We start from the raw sequence: 14,675 nt of genomic DNA on the forward strand, positions 1-14,675 counted from the left end.
TAATGCATCATATAATCCTGCAACAATCATTGCTAAACATCTATTCTGGTATAAGCATAGGTGTCTATTCCTGTTTGTTGTTCTGCTCTCAAACAATAAAGAATGGAGAGAACCTCACTACAAAATTCATAAAATTAAAGGAAACTTTCACTGAACCATTTCAGTCTGGCAGTACTTTATAAATACATAGTTTGCACCAAAATTCAAACCACGTATTTCATGCCTACATCAATATTTTAATATCATTTGGGTCTAATGTTTTATTAATACTTCCAATAACTTGGTTCAAAAATAGGATAAATTCCCAGGAGAACCTCAACACTGCAAACAAATGCATCAACCTTCCCTTTGCCTCACATCAAGCTAGTATTATCATATTAATATTTGGGGCTTCAATAAGAATCATTCACAATACAACGTGTCTTACCCATGAAATTCCTCAGAATACAGCCTTCACTTCTATAGTCAATATCTATAGAAATGCAAATATGAATTTTTCCATCTCATTTAAAAAATAGTAATCTATCAGTATCACAGGAGCCCCTGGTGGTGCAGTGAGTTAATCCACTGAGTTGCTGACTGAAAGGTCACCGGTTCAAATTCAGGGAGCGGGGTGAGCCCCTGCTGTTAGCCCCAGCTTCTGTCAACCTAGCAGTTCGAAAACATGCAAATATGAGTAGATCAATAGGTACTGCTCTGGCAGGAAGGTAACAGCGCTCCATGCAGTCATGCCAGCCACATGACCTTGGAGGTGTCTATGGACAACGCCAGCTCTTTGGCTTAGAAATGGAGATGACCACCAAGCCCCAGAGTCAAACACAACTAAACTTAATGTCAGGGGGAAAACTTTATCTTTACCTACCAGTATCACATGAGAACCTTCCATCACACATATCAAGTTAGTAACTATTTCTCCATAAAATTTCCCATATGGCAAAAGATTATATGCAAATACCACAACAATATAGATGGAGGTATCTGGTTTAAAAAGAAGAAGAAGATGTGTAATCTGCATATTTTCTCTTAACAGAGCTGATAAGACAAGGAAAACTATCTGATATCTCATATGGTTCCTATATATGCAAAATTGTACCATGGAATGGAACTGCACATGTAAGATTGAAATGATTCTTATGCCTGCCATAAATATATATAAAGGCATTCAAGCCTGATTGATTCTTGAGTGGTATAACTCCAAGGATATAGGGAGGGGATTTATAAGAAAACTGAATCATAGAAGGCTGCTGTTTTTATTATTTTCTCAATATCTATAGCCTGTCTTATACTTAATTTCTATAATCTATCACTTTGAACAATAACATAAACTTGATGGCTTTCTTACTTAGACAAAGTTCATCTCTCCCCTGCATTGCCATTTATATTGGACTGCTCTTTCTTTGAAATAAAAATCCAGGCAATCTCCCAATATCAGACATTTTAATAGAGTGTATAAACCTACTTATGCTGTTACAAGTAATTACATCTCTCTGCATGATGCATTGCTTTCTCCACCATGCTCAACACAATGGCTCACGACGCAGATCTCTAGAACATTAGCTGGGTCTAACAGCCTGTTTCAATGTGGTTTTTATGGTCTAATGTTTAGTAAGCACAGATATCTTTCCCTGTCCCAAGAATCTGCAATGGTACACTTATAAATTTCTACATGCCAGCATTTTAAAACCAAGCAGCATTGCACATATTGATCTCACTGGCAAGAAAACGCTATAATTATGTTATTTATTCTCACTTGTTGGTTTTAAAAACATATTAGAACATAAGATTGCCATAACAGAAGGCATGAAGGCAAACGACTCGACATTTTCTCCAAAATTAAGGATCATTTCATAAAATGTGGAGCCAGGTTAAGGAAAATGAATAGACATCTGTGAGAACATACAGTAGAGTCTCACTTATCCAAGCTAAACGGGCCAGCAGAAGCTTGGATAAGCGAATATCTTGGATAATAAGGAGGGATTAAGGAAAAGCCTATTAAACATCAAATAAGGTTATGATTTTACAAAACATCATGTTTTACAACAAATTGGACAGAAAAAGCAGTTCAATGCGCAGTAATGTTATGTTGTAATTACTGTATTTACGAATTTAGCACCAAAATATCACGATATATTGAAAACACTGACTACAAAAATGGCTTGGATAATCCAGAAACTTGGATAAGTGAGACTCTACTGTATTTATAAATTTGTATTGAATATCTTTTCTTCTAAAAAAATGTTTTTGCAGTATGTAAAATGTAAAATAGGACACAAAAGAAAAAAAGATGTCAAAACATTCAAGGTCCAGGGTCTTCACCTGGAACTGAGTAGATACAATTGTTCATATGGCCAGGTTTAAAATTGGAATTTCAGATATTTCATTCTGTCAAGTGGCCATTCTTGTAGATGTCTACACCCTATGGTAATGAGACTTTATCTGTTTAAAAATAGCATGTGTCAATTTCTCCTTTTCAAAGCTTAGACTCTTCCGTGATAATGGTCATAGTGACACACTCTGGCTGGTCCACAGAATGACACCATTCAACAGACCCCTTCACTATCCATGTTATAAGCTTTTGATACTTTATCCGAATGGTTCAGAAGTTAAAAGCCAACACCATCTTTATTTTTCCTCAAAGTACAGTTGCTTTACAAGACCATACTCTTTGCTTCTTTCACTAGAAACACACTTTTCAATCATAACTGAAACTTAACCAATCAGACAATCCCATCAGCTGTAGGAAAAGCAAAACAGAACTTCCAATTTACCAACTGAATCATTATACACACCACAAATGTAAGAAGTCAACATAGATATATAACAACTTTTCAGCATGAAAAAGTTAGTAATGTGGTGCAAGAAATAAATAGGGATTATGTGCAAGTGACCATTTGGAATGGCTTCGGGTTACGTCTTTGGATCATGTGATTTTAATGTTTATCCTACAATGCTTTAATGCTATGTCCTAATGTTTGAATGTTGCTTATGTTTTATGCCTAATGGTTTCAGTGATTTTAACTTATATGCTGTCGTTTGATATTATGATTTGGTTTTCACATGTATGTTTGGCATTGAATTTTGCCATTAATATGTTCGAAACTGCTTTGTGTCCCCAGGGGTGAGAAAAGTGGCATATAAATACAGTGTGTGTGTGTGTGTGTGTGTGTGTGTGTGTGTATATATATACACACACACACATACATACACACAAGGGGATTTATCTTCTAGCAAATGCTAGTAGAATAGCATAGAGTAGAATAACTTGTCATTTTACATCATACAATGAAATTAAATGCCATCCCCAATCACATTATATATATACACACACACAGAGAGAGAGAGAGAGAGAGAGAGTAGGGTCTCACTTATCCAAGACTCGCTTATCCAAGGTTCTGAATTATCCAATGCATTTTTGTAGTCAATGTTTTCAATATATTGTGATATTTTGGTGCTAAATTCATAAATACAGTAATTACAGCATAACATTACTGTGTATTGAACTACTTTTTCTGTCAAATTTGTTGTATAACATGATGTTTTGGTGCTTAATTTGTAAAATCATAACCTAATTTGATGTGTAATAGGCTTTTCCTTAATCCCTCCTTATTATCCAAGATATTCACTTATCCATATACACACACACACATACACAACGAAACACCCATCTTTCCACATTCTAATCACTATTGCACAACCTCTAATGCCACATCAGTGTGAAGCCATGAAGTTCAATATAGTCACAGCTCTGGGAGAAGGCTGTGACTATCTCTCAGCCTATTTGTCCTTGCTCTTATCATCCTATACCATTTAGATCACTTTTAAACAAACAATACAATAAACGTCACTAGAACTGTACTATTGTTTGAAATCTGATTTACCGGTAATTTAATACATTTGACATGCGGCCAGTGAAACAAACATGATCTTTATAGTGAAAAAGATTTTACTTTTGGAAAACAAAGAATGGAGGAAAAAATAATGAACCTCAAGAAGATATAATGCTTTTTTCTATTTACAAAAGTGGGATCATAACTAAAGAAGGGGCTATTTAAACATCTTCCTGATGCAACTTCTACATGATTTGTGGACACAGATTTTGCCAGATTGACACTCAATTGCCTTCTCGGAGCAATAGCTGGAACAAGCACTTAGTCTGGCGTGTCCTCCCAAACAAACCTAGTCCTGCTTATTATTCAGGGCTCCCAGAGACCAGCAAAAGAAACCATCTGCCACCAGTTTCCCGGCTGACCGTTAATTAAGGGCCTCTCCATCAAAAGAAGGGTCAGGAAAGTGAATGGGGAGGGAAAGCGGAGAGAAAGGGAGACTGAGAGGGAAAAGGAATGGGGGAGGCTTCAGAAAACTGCCTTTTACACCGGGAACCAAAGGTGCATGGAAAAAGTTCCCTCCAAGGCCATTTTGGCAGCAAGTTCACGAATAGGTTGCTGTGTGTTTTCCGGGTTGTATGGCCATGTTCCAGAAGTATTCTCTCCTGACATTTTGCCCACATATATGGCAAACATCCTCAGATGTTGTGAGGTGTTGGAAACTAGGCTAGTGGGGTTTATATTTCTGTGGAATATGTTGTTGAAGGCTTTCATGGCCAGAATCACTGGATTGCTGTGAGTTTTCTGGGCTGTATGGATGCATTCCAGAAGCATTCTCTCCTGATGTTTCACCCACATTTATGGCAGGTATCCTCGGAAATTGTTGATGTCCGTTGGAGACTAGGCAAGTGAGGTTTATATATCTGTGGAAGCTTCAGGATGGGAGAAAGAACTCTTGTCTATTGGAAGCAAGTGTGAATGTTTCAATTAATCAACTTGATTAGCATTGAAAAGCCTTATAGTTTCAAAGCCTGGCTTATTCCTGCCTGGGTGAATCCTTTGTTGGGAGGTGTTAGCTGGCCCTGATTGTTTCATATCTGGGATTCCCCTTGTTTTCAGAGTGTTGTTCTTTATTTACTGTCCTGACTTTTTAATACTGGAAGCCAGAGTTTGCTCATTTTCATGGTTTCCTCCTTTCTGTTGAAATTGTCCATGTGCTTGTGGATTTCATTGGCTTCTCTGTGTAGTCTGATGTGGTGGTTGTTAGAGTGGTCCAGCATTTCTGTGTTCTCAAATAATATGCTGTGTCCAGTTTGGTTCATCAAGTGCTCTGCTATGGCTGACTTCTCTGGTTGAGTTAGTCTGCAGTGCCTTTCATGTTCCTTGATTTGTGTTTGGGCAATGCTGCCTTTGGTGGTCCCTATGTAGACTAGTCCACAGCTGCATGGTTTTTGGGGTTTTTTTTCATGTCAGGAGCAACTCAGCTGCATGGTATATAGTAGACTCCTGCAGAGGTAAGAGGATCCCTCTTGTCCTTCGACCATGCTATGAAGCTGCAAGGCTTTTCAATGCTAATCATGGTGATTAATTGCAACATTGACACTTCCAACAGACAAGAGTTCTTTCTCCCACCCTGTACTTTCAACAGATATATAAACCTTACTTACTTAGTTTCCAACAAACCTCTGAGAATGCCTGCCATAGATGTGGGTGAAACGTCATGAGAGAATGCTTCTGGAACTTGGCCATACAGCCGGAAACCTCACAGCAACCCAGTGATTCCAGCCATGAAAGCCTTCAAAAATTCAAACCAAATCCTGCTTATTATTCAGGGCTCCCAGAGGCCAACAAAAGGAACCATCTGCCACCTGCTTTCCTGCTGAACATGAATTATGGGCCTTTCCATCAAAGGAGTCAGGAAAGTGAATGGGGAGGGAAAGGGAAATAGAAAGGGGGGAGGAAAAGCTATGAGGGAGGCTTCAGAAAACCAAGGGGCTGCCTTTTGCATCAGGGACCAAAGGTGCATGGAAAAAGTTCCCTCCAAAGCCATTTTGCCAGCAAGTTCAGGAATAATTCAAGGTGGACTGGTCTGACACAGCTTAGGGAGGGAGAGCCAGGCGCTGTGCCACCAACAAAGCCAGGAGGAAAAGAAGGAGGAAAGGAATGGAGAACAGAATCCTGGAGTTGGAAGAGCACACCATCAAAGCCTTCCCAACAGAGGGCCATCCAACCTGGGCTTCAAAGCCCCAGCACTGCCGGACCACCACTTTGAGTCTTACCTTGGAAGAAGAAGGCTTTGCTCCCGTTATGCAGCCCTTGGACTTGGAGGGCTCCGGTCAAGGGATCCCCCAAAGGTAACTCGCTCAGGACGTCAATCTGCAAGGAAGGGTCCACGCCGAAGCCCAAGACTGGACCCACAAACAGAGAAAGAGGGTCAGAAAGAATGGAATCCAAATGACAGAGTGAGGGCCCTTCCACATAGTCATATAACCCAAAACATCAAGGCAGAAAATCCCACAATATCTGCTTTGAACTGGGTTAGCTGAGTCCATAGTGCCATATATTCCAGTTCAAAGCAGATATGGTGGGATTCCCTGCCTTGATGTTCTGAGTTATATGACTGTGGGGAAGGACTTTCAGTCAGAAAGAAAGGGATCAGTCAGAAAGAAAGGGACCTTCCCATCCTCTTGCTGGCCCTTCCACTCCAGACCCTCCCTCCAAAGATCTTGACTCATTCCCCAGGTACAGCTCCTCTTTCCCTGACCTAGTTTCCAACGCGACCCTCTTGGCAAAGTTCTTGGGCTTAGGAAAAGAAAAGGAACAGATATATTTAGCCCCTCTTGTTCTCTCCAAGACAAAAAACGCATCACCCCAAAGGCAATGGGTTTCCAGGCAGGCACCGTGTCCATCTCACCTGAGCCGAGGCAGCCGAGCAAACACAGGGCGCTGAAGGAGAGCTCCATGGCTCGGCCGGCTCAGTCCATGCCAGTCCTTGGGAGGAGGAAAGGCAGCCCTTGGAAGTCCCCGCTCCTTTCCTCTCAATAAGACGCCGCCGAGATCCGCCCGGCGAAGGAGTCCTCGGGATCCCGCCGCATCCTCCGCTCCAGCCTCCTGGATTCCTTAAGGACGGGACGGGAATGGCTTCGGAAGGCGGGGAAGGGCTCGAAGTCAGCCCCAAACCTGTTGGAGGGAGACAATGGGAGGCTGGAGGGGCGAGTCTCTCTCTTTCCGAAGGGAGGGACCAGAGGAGGCGAGGCGCGCCTGTCTTTCTTCCTTCCTTCCTTCCTCTTCTTTCTGCCTTGCTTTCTCCGTTCCTCCCGTTCGCAGGAGGAAGGAGCAGCTGCTGCTGGTGCCGCTCCAGGCAGACTCCTCCTCGCAGGCAGAAGGGAGAAGGCGACAGGTTGGGCCAGGAGGAGGAGGAGGAGGAGGCGCCTGCCAACACCTCCCCGCTTCTTCTTGACGCCTCCTCTCTCCCTGCTGGGGCTCCTTGAGGCAACTTCCCGGCAAGGCAGCCAACTCTCCTTAGCCTCGCCCCTTTGTGTGCGTCTTTCTTCCCACAGCTCCTTATAGACCCCCACCTGTCTCCAAAGCCTGGCATACGGCTGCGGTCCCACCCTTATAAAAGGGAATGGGGACAAGCTCAGCCAAGCGCTTTCTGTGTGGCCCCCTCTGAGCTCCAGCCCTGTCCAAGTCTAGGTTACATTTCTTGGGGGCAACTCGGTATCTGCCAGGACACCCATGAATGCTCAAGTCCCATTTTATACTATGGTAAAGGTAAAGGTTTCCCCTGACGTTAAGTCCAGTCATGTCTGACTCTGGGGGTTGGTTCTCATCTCAATTTGTAAGCCGAAGAGCCAACATTGTCCGTAGACACCTCCAAGGTCATGTGGCTGGCATGACTGCATGGAGCGCCGTTACCTTCCCGCCGGAGCAGTACCTATTGATCTACTCACATTGGCATATTTTCAAACTGCTAGGTTGGCAGAAAATGGAGCTAACAGCGGGCACTCACTCTGCTCCCGGGATTTGAACCTGCGACCTTTCGGTCTGCAAGTTCAGTAGCTCAGTGCTTTAACACACTTCGCCACCGGGGTTCCTTTTATACCATGGGGTCCCCTATAAAAATAGGTTATTATTGGGTTGTGGTATATTTTCCGGGCTGTATGGCCATGTTCCAGAAGTATTCTCTTCTAACATTTCGCCCACATCTAAGGCAGGCATCCTCAGACCTCTGAGGATGCCTGCCATAGATGTGGGTGAAACATCAGGAGAGAATACTTCTGGAACATGGCCATACAGCCCGGAAAACATACCACAACCCTGTGATCCCGGCCATGAAAGCTTTCGACATAGATTATTATTATTATTATTATTATTATTATTATTATTATTATTATTATTATTATTATTACTATTATTATTACTATTATTATAGATGCATTTGTAAATAACAATATTACTATTATTATAGATGTATTTGAAACTAGCAACACAGCACACATGCATATGAATATAGAGCCCCCTAGTAGCATAATGGCTGAGCTGCTGAACTTACTGACTGAAAGGTCAGCAGTTTGAATCCGCTGTTAGCCCCAGCTTCTGCCAACCTAGCATTTCGAAAACATGCAAATGTGAGTAGATGAATAGTTACTGCTCCTGCAGGAAGGTAATGGTGCTCCACACAGTCATGCCAGCCGCATGACCTTGGAGGCATCTATGGACAATGCCAGTTCTTCAGCTTAGAAATGGAGATGAGCACCAACCCCCAAGTCGGACATGACTAGACTTTTTGCCAGGGGAAAACCTTTACCTTTACCTATTTGTAAATAACAACACAGCACACATGCATATGTGCAGAGGAATGAGAGACCAAATTGCCAATATCCACTGGTTAATGGAGTAAGGTAGAGTTTCAGAAAAACATCTATTTCTGTTTTATTGACTATTCTATGACGGTGGATCATAATAATTTGTGGCATGTTCTTTGTGCTATGGGGATACCAAGTCACCTTGTCTGTCTCCTGAGGAATCTGCATAACGACCAAGTAGCACCAGTAAGAACAGACCACGGAACAACATAGAATCATAGAATCATAGAGTTGGAAGCTACCTCACGGGTCATCCAGTCCAACCTCCTGCCAAGAAGCAGGAAAATCACATTCAAAGCACCCCCAACAAATGGTCTCCAAAAAAGGACCCTCCACCACACTCCAGGTCAGAGAGATCCACTGCCAAACAGCTGAACAGACTGGTTCAAGAGTGAGAAAGGAGTATGGCAGGGCTGTATTTTTAACGCTGCCTATTCAACTTGTTTGCAGAAAACATCATGCAATGTGTGGTGCTTGAGGAATCCAAGGTTGGAGTTAAAATTGCTGGAAGAAACATTGTTGAAGAAACATCTAAGGCTAGAAGAAACATTAACAACCTTAGATATGCAGATGATATCACTTTGATGGCTGAAAGTGAGGAGGAGCTGAGAAGACTTATAACCAACGTGAAAGAAGAAAGTGCAAAATCTGGGTTACAGTTAAACATAAAAAGAAACAAGATTATGGCAACCAGACTGATTGATAACTGGCAAACAGAGGGAGAAAACATGGAGACAGTCAGAGATGTTTTATTTCTAGGTGCAAAGATTACTGCAGACGCAGACTTCAGCCAGGAAATCAGAAAACGTTGACTTATTGGAAGGAGAGCAATGGCCAATCTCGATAAAATAGGGAAGAGCAGTGACATCACACTGGCAACAAAGGTCCACATAGTTAAAGCAATGGAATTCCCCATAGTAACCTATGGATGTGAGAGCTGGACCATAAAGAAGGCTGAGCGAAGGAAAATAGATGCTTTTGAACTGTGGTGTTGTAGGAAAATTCTGAGAGTGCCTTGGACCACAAGAAGATCCAACCAGTCCATCCTCCAGGAAATAATGCCCAACTGCTCACTGGAGGGAAGGATATTAGAGGCAAAGATGAAGTACTTTGGCAACATAATTTTTTTCATGTCAGGAGCAACTTACCATCCTTGTGGGAGGCTTCTCTCATGTCCCCACATGGGGAGCTGGAGCTGACAGAGGGAGCTCACCCACTCTCCCTGGATTTGAACCGCCAACCTGTCAGTCAGCTGTCCTGCCAGTACAAAAGTTTAACCCATTGCACCACCAGGGGCCACATAATGAAAAGACAGGAAAGCTTGGAGAAGACAGTGATGCTGGGGAAAATGAAGGAAAAAGGAAGAGGGGTCGAACAAGGGCAAGATGGATGGATGGTATCCTTGAAGTGACTGGCTTGACCTTGAAGGAGCTGGGCATGGCAACAGCCAACAGGGAGCTCTGATGTGGGCTGGTCCATGAGTCAGAAGCGACTGAACGAATAAACAACAACACAGATGCATATTAGGTCCGAGTGTCTCGGGTTCATCTCTGAATATCCGGTTCTTTCCAAGGGCCTAGGATATTAGACGTCTTTTCTCAGAATGTGTGCAGTTCCAAGAAGTGCTGCCCTCTGCAGCATGTGGATTGATGTTCTATCCAAACTAAGGTTTTTCCAGTGCTTTTCAGGGTTTCTTGGAATGCCTTCAAACACACCAACCACTATGGTACCACTGTTGTTCTCTTTTGGCTTAATCGTCCAATTTCAATTTGTACGTTTCTGTATTTCGTGATCTTTTCCAGCTCTTTGTCCTGTTCCCTACTGTCTCCTGGTACTGCAATGTCTATAATAAAAACATGTTTCTTTTCCACAACCATTATATCGGATGGGTTATGTGGCAGGTGATTATCTGTTTGGAACCTAAAATCCCAGAGTATTTTTGCTTCTTCATTTTCCATGGTCTTTTCCAGTTTGAGCTCTTACCAGGTTTTACCGCCAGGTAGGCCATACTTCTTGCAAAGGTTTCAGATTATTATTATTATTATTATTATTATTATTATTATTATTATTATTATGCTTATTTATATCCTGCATTCCAACTTCAATACAACTTCAAGTATACAAATATACAAATATTAAAACAGTATTAAACCTCATTAATATTAAAAAAAAAAACAATTCAGGTTAAAACCATAAAAGGATATGGCAAACTCCAGCTTGGCTTTTTTAAACATACACACACATGCAGTAGACTCTCAGTTAACCAGAACACAAGCAAATAGGACTCTCAAGCAACTGGCAGAAAAATTATTGGAATAACATCAACACTTCAAAAAATGAAAGTAAAATCAGGTTTTATAGTACACTAAAACTGTTACATGAAATTGCCTTTGTCTTAATTTGCTTTTAATGATTTTTTAAATATTTTATTAAGGTTTTCCAATGAAATATGATAAAACAACAGAAAAAGGGAAAAAGAAAAAAAAATGAAATAGGTGAGGGTATTAAAAGGATGTAGGAAGGGGTGTGTAAACCCTTTGACCACCCTTATGCCCTGTCTTTTTTAATTTTAATGATTCTATTTTAATATTAATTAATGAAGGCCCCTTCTACACCGCCATATAAAATCTAGATTATTTGCAGGATTATATAGCAGTGTAGACTCATATAATCCTGTTCAAAGCACATAATGTGGATTATCTGATTTGATAATCCAGATTATATGGCAGTGTAGAAGGGGCCTAAATCAGTACTGAGTTTAGGGTATGGTCTAGTATGGGCTATAGTATTAGTTAGTCTTATTTTTAAGCAACCGGAAGCTACATTTAACTGGCATCTGCCACTCTTCATGGCTGCCAGTTAGCCAAGTGTTTATTATAGATAGATATCAAAAAAGCTTTGGTTTGCCATTTTATATAACATGTATATGTGTGTGTTTGTGTGTGTGTACACACACACATACACCTATATACAGACAGAAATATTTTCAAGCTGTGGATGGTTCTGTCTGTAGATACAGGCTCAACCTAAACTTCTGCTTGCTGAATTGAGGGTCAACAGCTCTTGCATTTTTTCCCATTCGCCTGGGGTTTCATAGCATAGGTTTTCTCTTGTCACAACAATGTTTCACACTATTGTACAGCGATATTGTCCCTGGCTTCTTCTGAATTGACAGACAGGAGAGAAAACAAACTCATAAATGCACAAATATTCAGCCACTTTATTGCTGCAATATCTAGAGGTGATTTAATGTATGAAGGACAAATCTATGCTGCCCCCTTCAGTTATCTCAATCCCCGTTTTTCAATAAGGTTCAATTTACTCCATTCATCTGCTTATGATTGAAGGCACTAATGAGTGTTCCTTAATTCCACATGTATAGTATATGACATTGGTTGAAATATTTGTTTGTGAATAATGAAAGAATCCACCATGTCAATGATGGTTGATGGCTTCTATGACAGTGGGATGTGAATCTGTATAGCCTGGGTTTGAAAGTATCTGTCCAAGGTGCTGAACCCTATTCCCCAAAGAGGTTCATCCTTTTGGGTAGCTCTTGTACATTTTTGACTAATACTCAGAGTAAATTCAAAATAATTCAAGATGAAGAGGTACCAACAAAAGACTTAACCAATCCTTGGAAGTCAAGTGGTCATAATGGAGGCATAGTCATAACTGAGGGTTGCATGCCCATGACTTTTTCAGCAATATGCTTTAATCTATCTATATATATAAAAGAGTGATGGCATCAGGGCAGCGGACAAAACAACAAAACTACAGGCCCCCCAACCTTGAAATTTGACAACACAACCCATCATCCACAGCTCTAGGTTGATACAACAAAAAGAAAAGAAAAATAAAGTCCTAATTAGAGGGAGAGGAATAATTGTTTTTATCCAATTGCTGCCAGTTAGAGGGCTAAGCTCTGCCCAGTTGGTCTCCTAGCAACGCACTCAGCCCAGGGGACAGGCACAAGAGTTTGGAGAGACCCCTAAGGGCCATCCAGCCCAACCCTTTCTACTATGCAGCAGGACACAATCCAAACATTCCCAACACATGGACAACGTATAAATAGTATACAATACTACACAGGGACATAGACCCCTTCTACCCTCACCACTTTCACAGTACACAAACAACCAAATGCATACTAAAGATAAAGACAACCATACAACAGACATTCAATACCACCACTACCTCAACAAGTTCTCACCAACACCACCAGACAACGCCACAGCAACGCGTGGCTGGGCATAGCTAGTGCTATATACAAGAGTGTGGATGTGGATTGCTCCTGTGTGTGACTTGAACATCCTCAGGATTATACTAGATCCAGATCAACAGACAATCCTACACAACACAACCATATCTGCATGTGCACACAGAAAGAAATAACTGCTTCAGTGTTACCTGAGTTCAGCTTCAGAGTCCATTTACGTTGTAGAATGAATGCAGTTTGACATCACTTTAACTGCCATAGCTTAGTACTATGGAATCATGGGAATCTTATGTCTCTTCTACATTGCCATGATCCTAATTATCAAAGCAGATAATCTGGATTTTATATGATAGTGTAGAAGGGTCTTTAGTTTTAGCTTTTTTCTGCCAAAGAATTTCCTTACCTAACTACAATTCCCAGGGCTCACTAGCATTAAGCCATGACAGTTAAAGTGGTATCCAGCTGTATTAATTCTACAGTGTAGATCAGGCATGGGCAAACTTCAGCCCCCCAGTGTTTTAGACTTCTTCTCCTACACTTCCTAACAGCTGGTAAATTCAGTCCAAAGGGCTGAATTTTTCCCATGCTTAATGTAGATGAACCTTCAGTCCTCATAGTAGGGAAGGAGGTTTCCCGGTAGCAGATCCTTGCTGTGAAGCTGAGTATTTGGAGGTGGGTTCCTCTAGGATGGCCAGTGAAGACCTTTAGCTTGTTTTTGATGCCAAAATTAGTTGTGAATGTGAATCAAACTTGCTGCTTGTGTTCTGAATCCCTCCTGCTGGGGGCAATGGTAGTGGGTCCTGTCGTGATAAGAACTTGCACTTCAACAATATATTATGATAAATTATTGCTGCAGAATTCATCCATTGATCCATTGCATCCCAGAAATCTTCTTGGATTCAAGCAGCTGTAAGGCACACATTGAATGAGACATGCCCTCTTTCAACATCCCTCTCCAGACGGATGAATTGCAGTGTCCGTGCGAGTGAGTGGGGAGGCACGGTTGAAGTGGAAAAGACAGTGGAGGAAACCAGAGATAGCCCATCGCCTAAGGAGGGGGAAATAGCTGATTTTCCTGGCATGGGAAATCTTCAGGAGAGACATCCCATGCCAGCTGTAGAACAGTGAGTGAAAAAGCTGACTCACTCTGAGGATGGAAACACGGGGCAAGGAACTGCCTTTGATCTGGGTAAGGTTTTGGCAGAGTCCTTTAATGGAACGGCACCCCTTCAAGATAGGGAAAAAACACTTTTTCTAAGACTCCCTGGTAAGATCTATTTTTAAACTGTGTCTGTAATCCTCTGTGTGTGCATGCTGTTTGGAGACAAAAGCATTCTACTGATTCTCAAAGGCATTCTAATTCTTTACATTTAGAGCTCACGGTACATGCAAATGAGCTGTAGGAGAAAACTGATCCTTATTATACCCTGAACAAATAAAAGTGTATGTGCGTACAAGTCACTTGTCAAGGTATGTTGACCCCATGAATTTCATAGGATTCTTTTCACCAAGAAATGCTCAATAGTAGATTTTCCCTGTTCCTTCCTCTGAAGTACAGCCTGAAGCATCTGGTGTTCATTGGTAGCCTACCGTCCAAATACTGACTATGTCTGGCACTGCTTAACATCCAATATCAAACAGGATCTGGTGCCTTCCACACAAATAATAATAATAATAATAATAATAATAATAATAATAATAATAATAACACTTTATTTATATTCTGCCCTGTCTCCCCAAGGAGATTCAGGGCAGCTCACAGTA

At 41.5% G+C, this 14,675-nt stretch overlaps 1 protein-coding gene across 5 annotated transcripts in view; it reads right to left on the bottom strand.

Moving 5' to 3' along the window:
• Positions 1-7,140, bottom strand: part of nell2 (neural EGFL like 2) — a 185,518-nt gene extending 178,378 nt beyond the window's left edge. Inside the window, exons 1-2 of one of the 5 annotated variants that reach the window (XM_062982513.1) lie at positions 6,739-7,140; positions 6,104-6,232 (exon numbers count right to left, since the gene is read on the bottom strand). In XM_062982513.1, the coding sequence (XP_062838583.1) occupies positions 6,104-6,232; positions 6,739-6,787 (178 nt within the window). In that variant the 5' untranslated portion in view covers positions 6,788-7,140. The remainder of the gene's footprint in view (positions 1-6,103; positions 6,233-6,738) is intronic. The other 4 variants (XM_062982514.1, XM_062982512.1, XM_008111097.3 and 1 more) reach the window with 4 other exon arrangements.
• Between the last annotated feature and the right edge of the window lie 7,535 nt (positions 7,141-14,675).

Source organism: Anolis carolinensis, chromosome 5 (genome assembly GCF_035594765.1).
Source record: "Anolis carolinensis isolate JA03-04 chromosome 5, rAnoCar3.1.pri, whole genome shotgun sequence".
Lineage (NCBI taxonomy): Eukaryota > Metazoa > Chordata > Lepidosauria > Squamata > Dactyloidae > Anolis > Anolis carolinensis.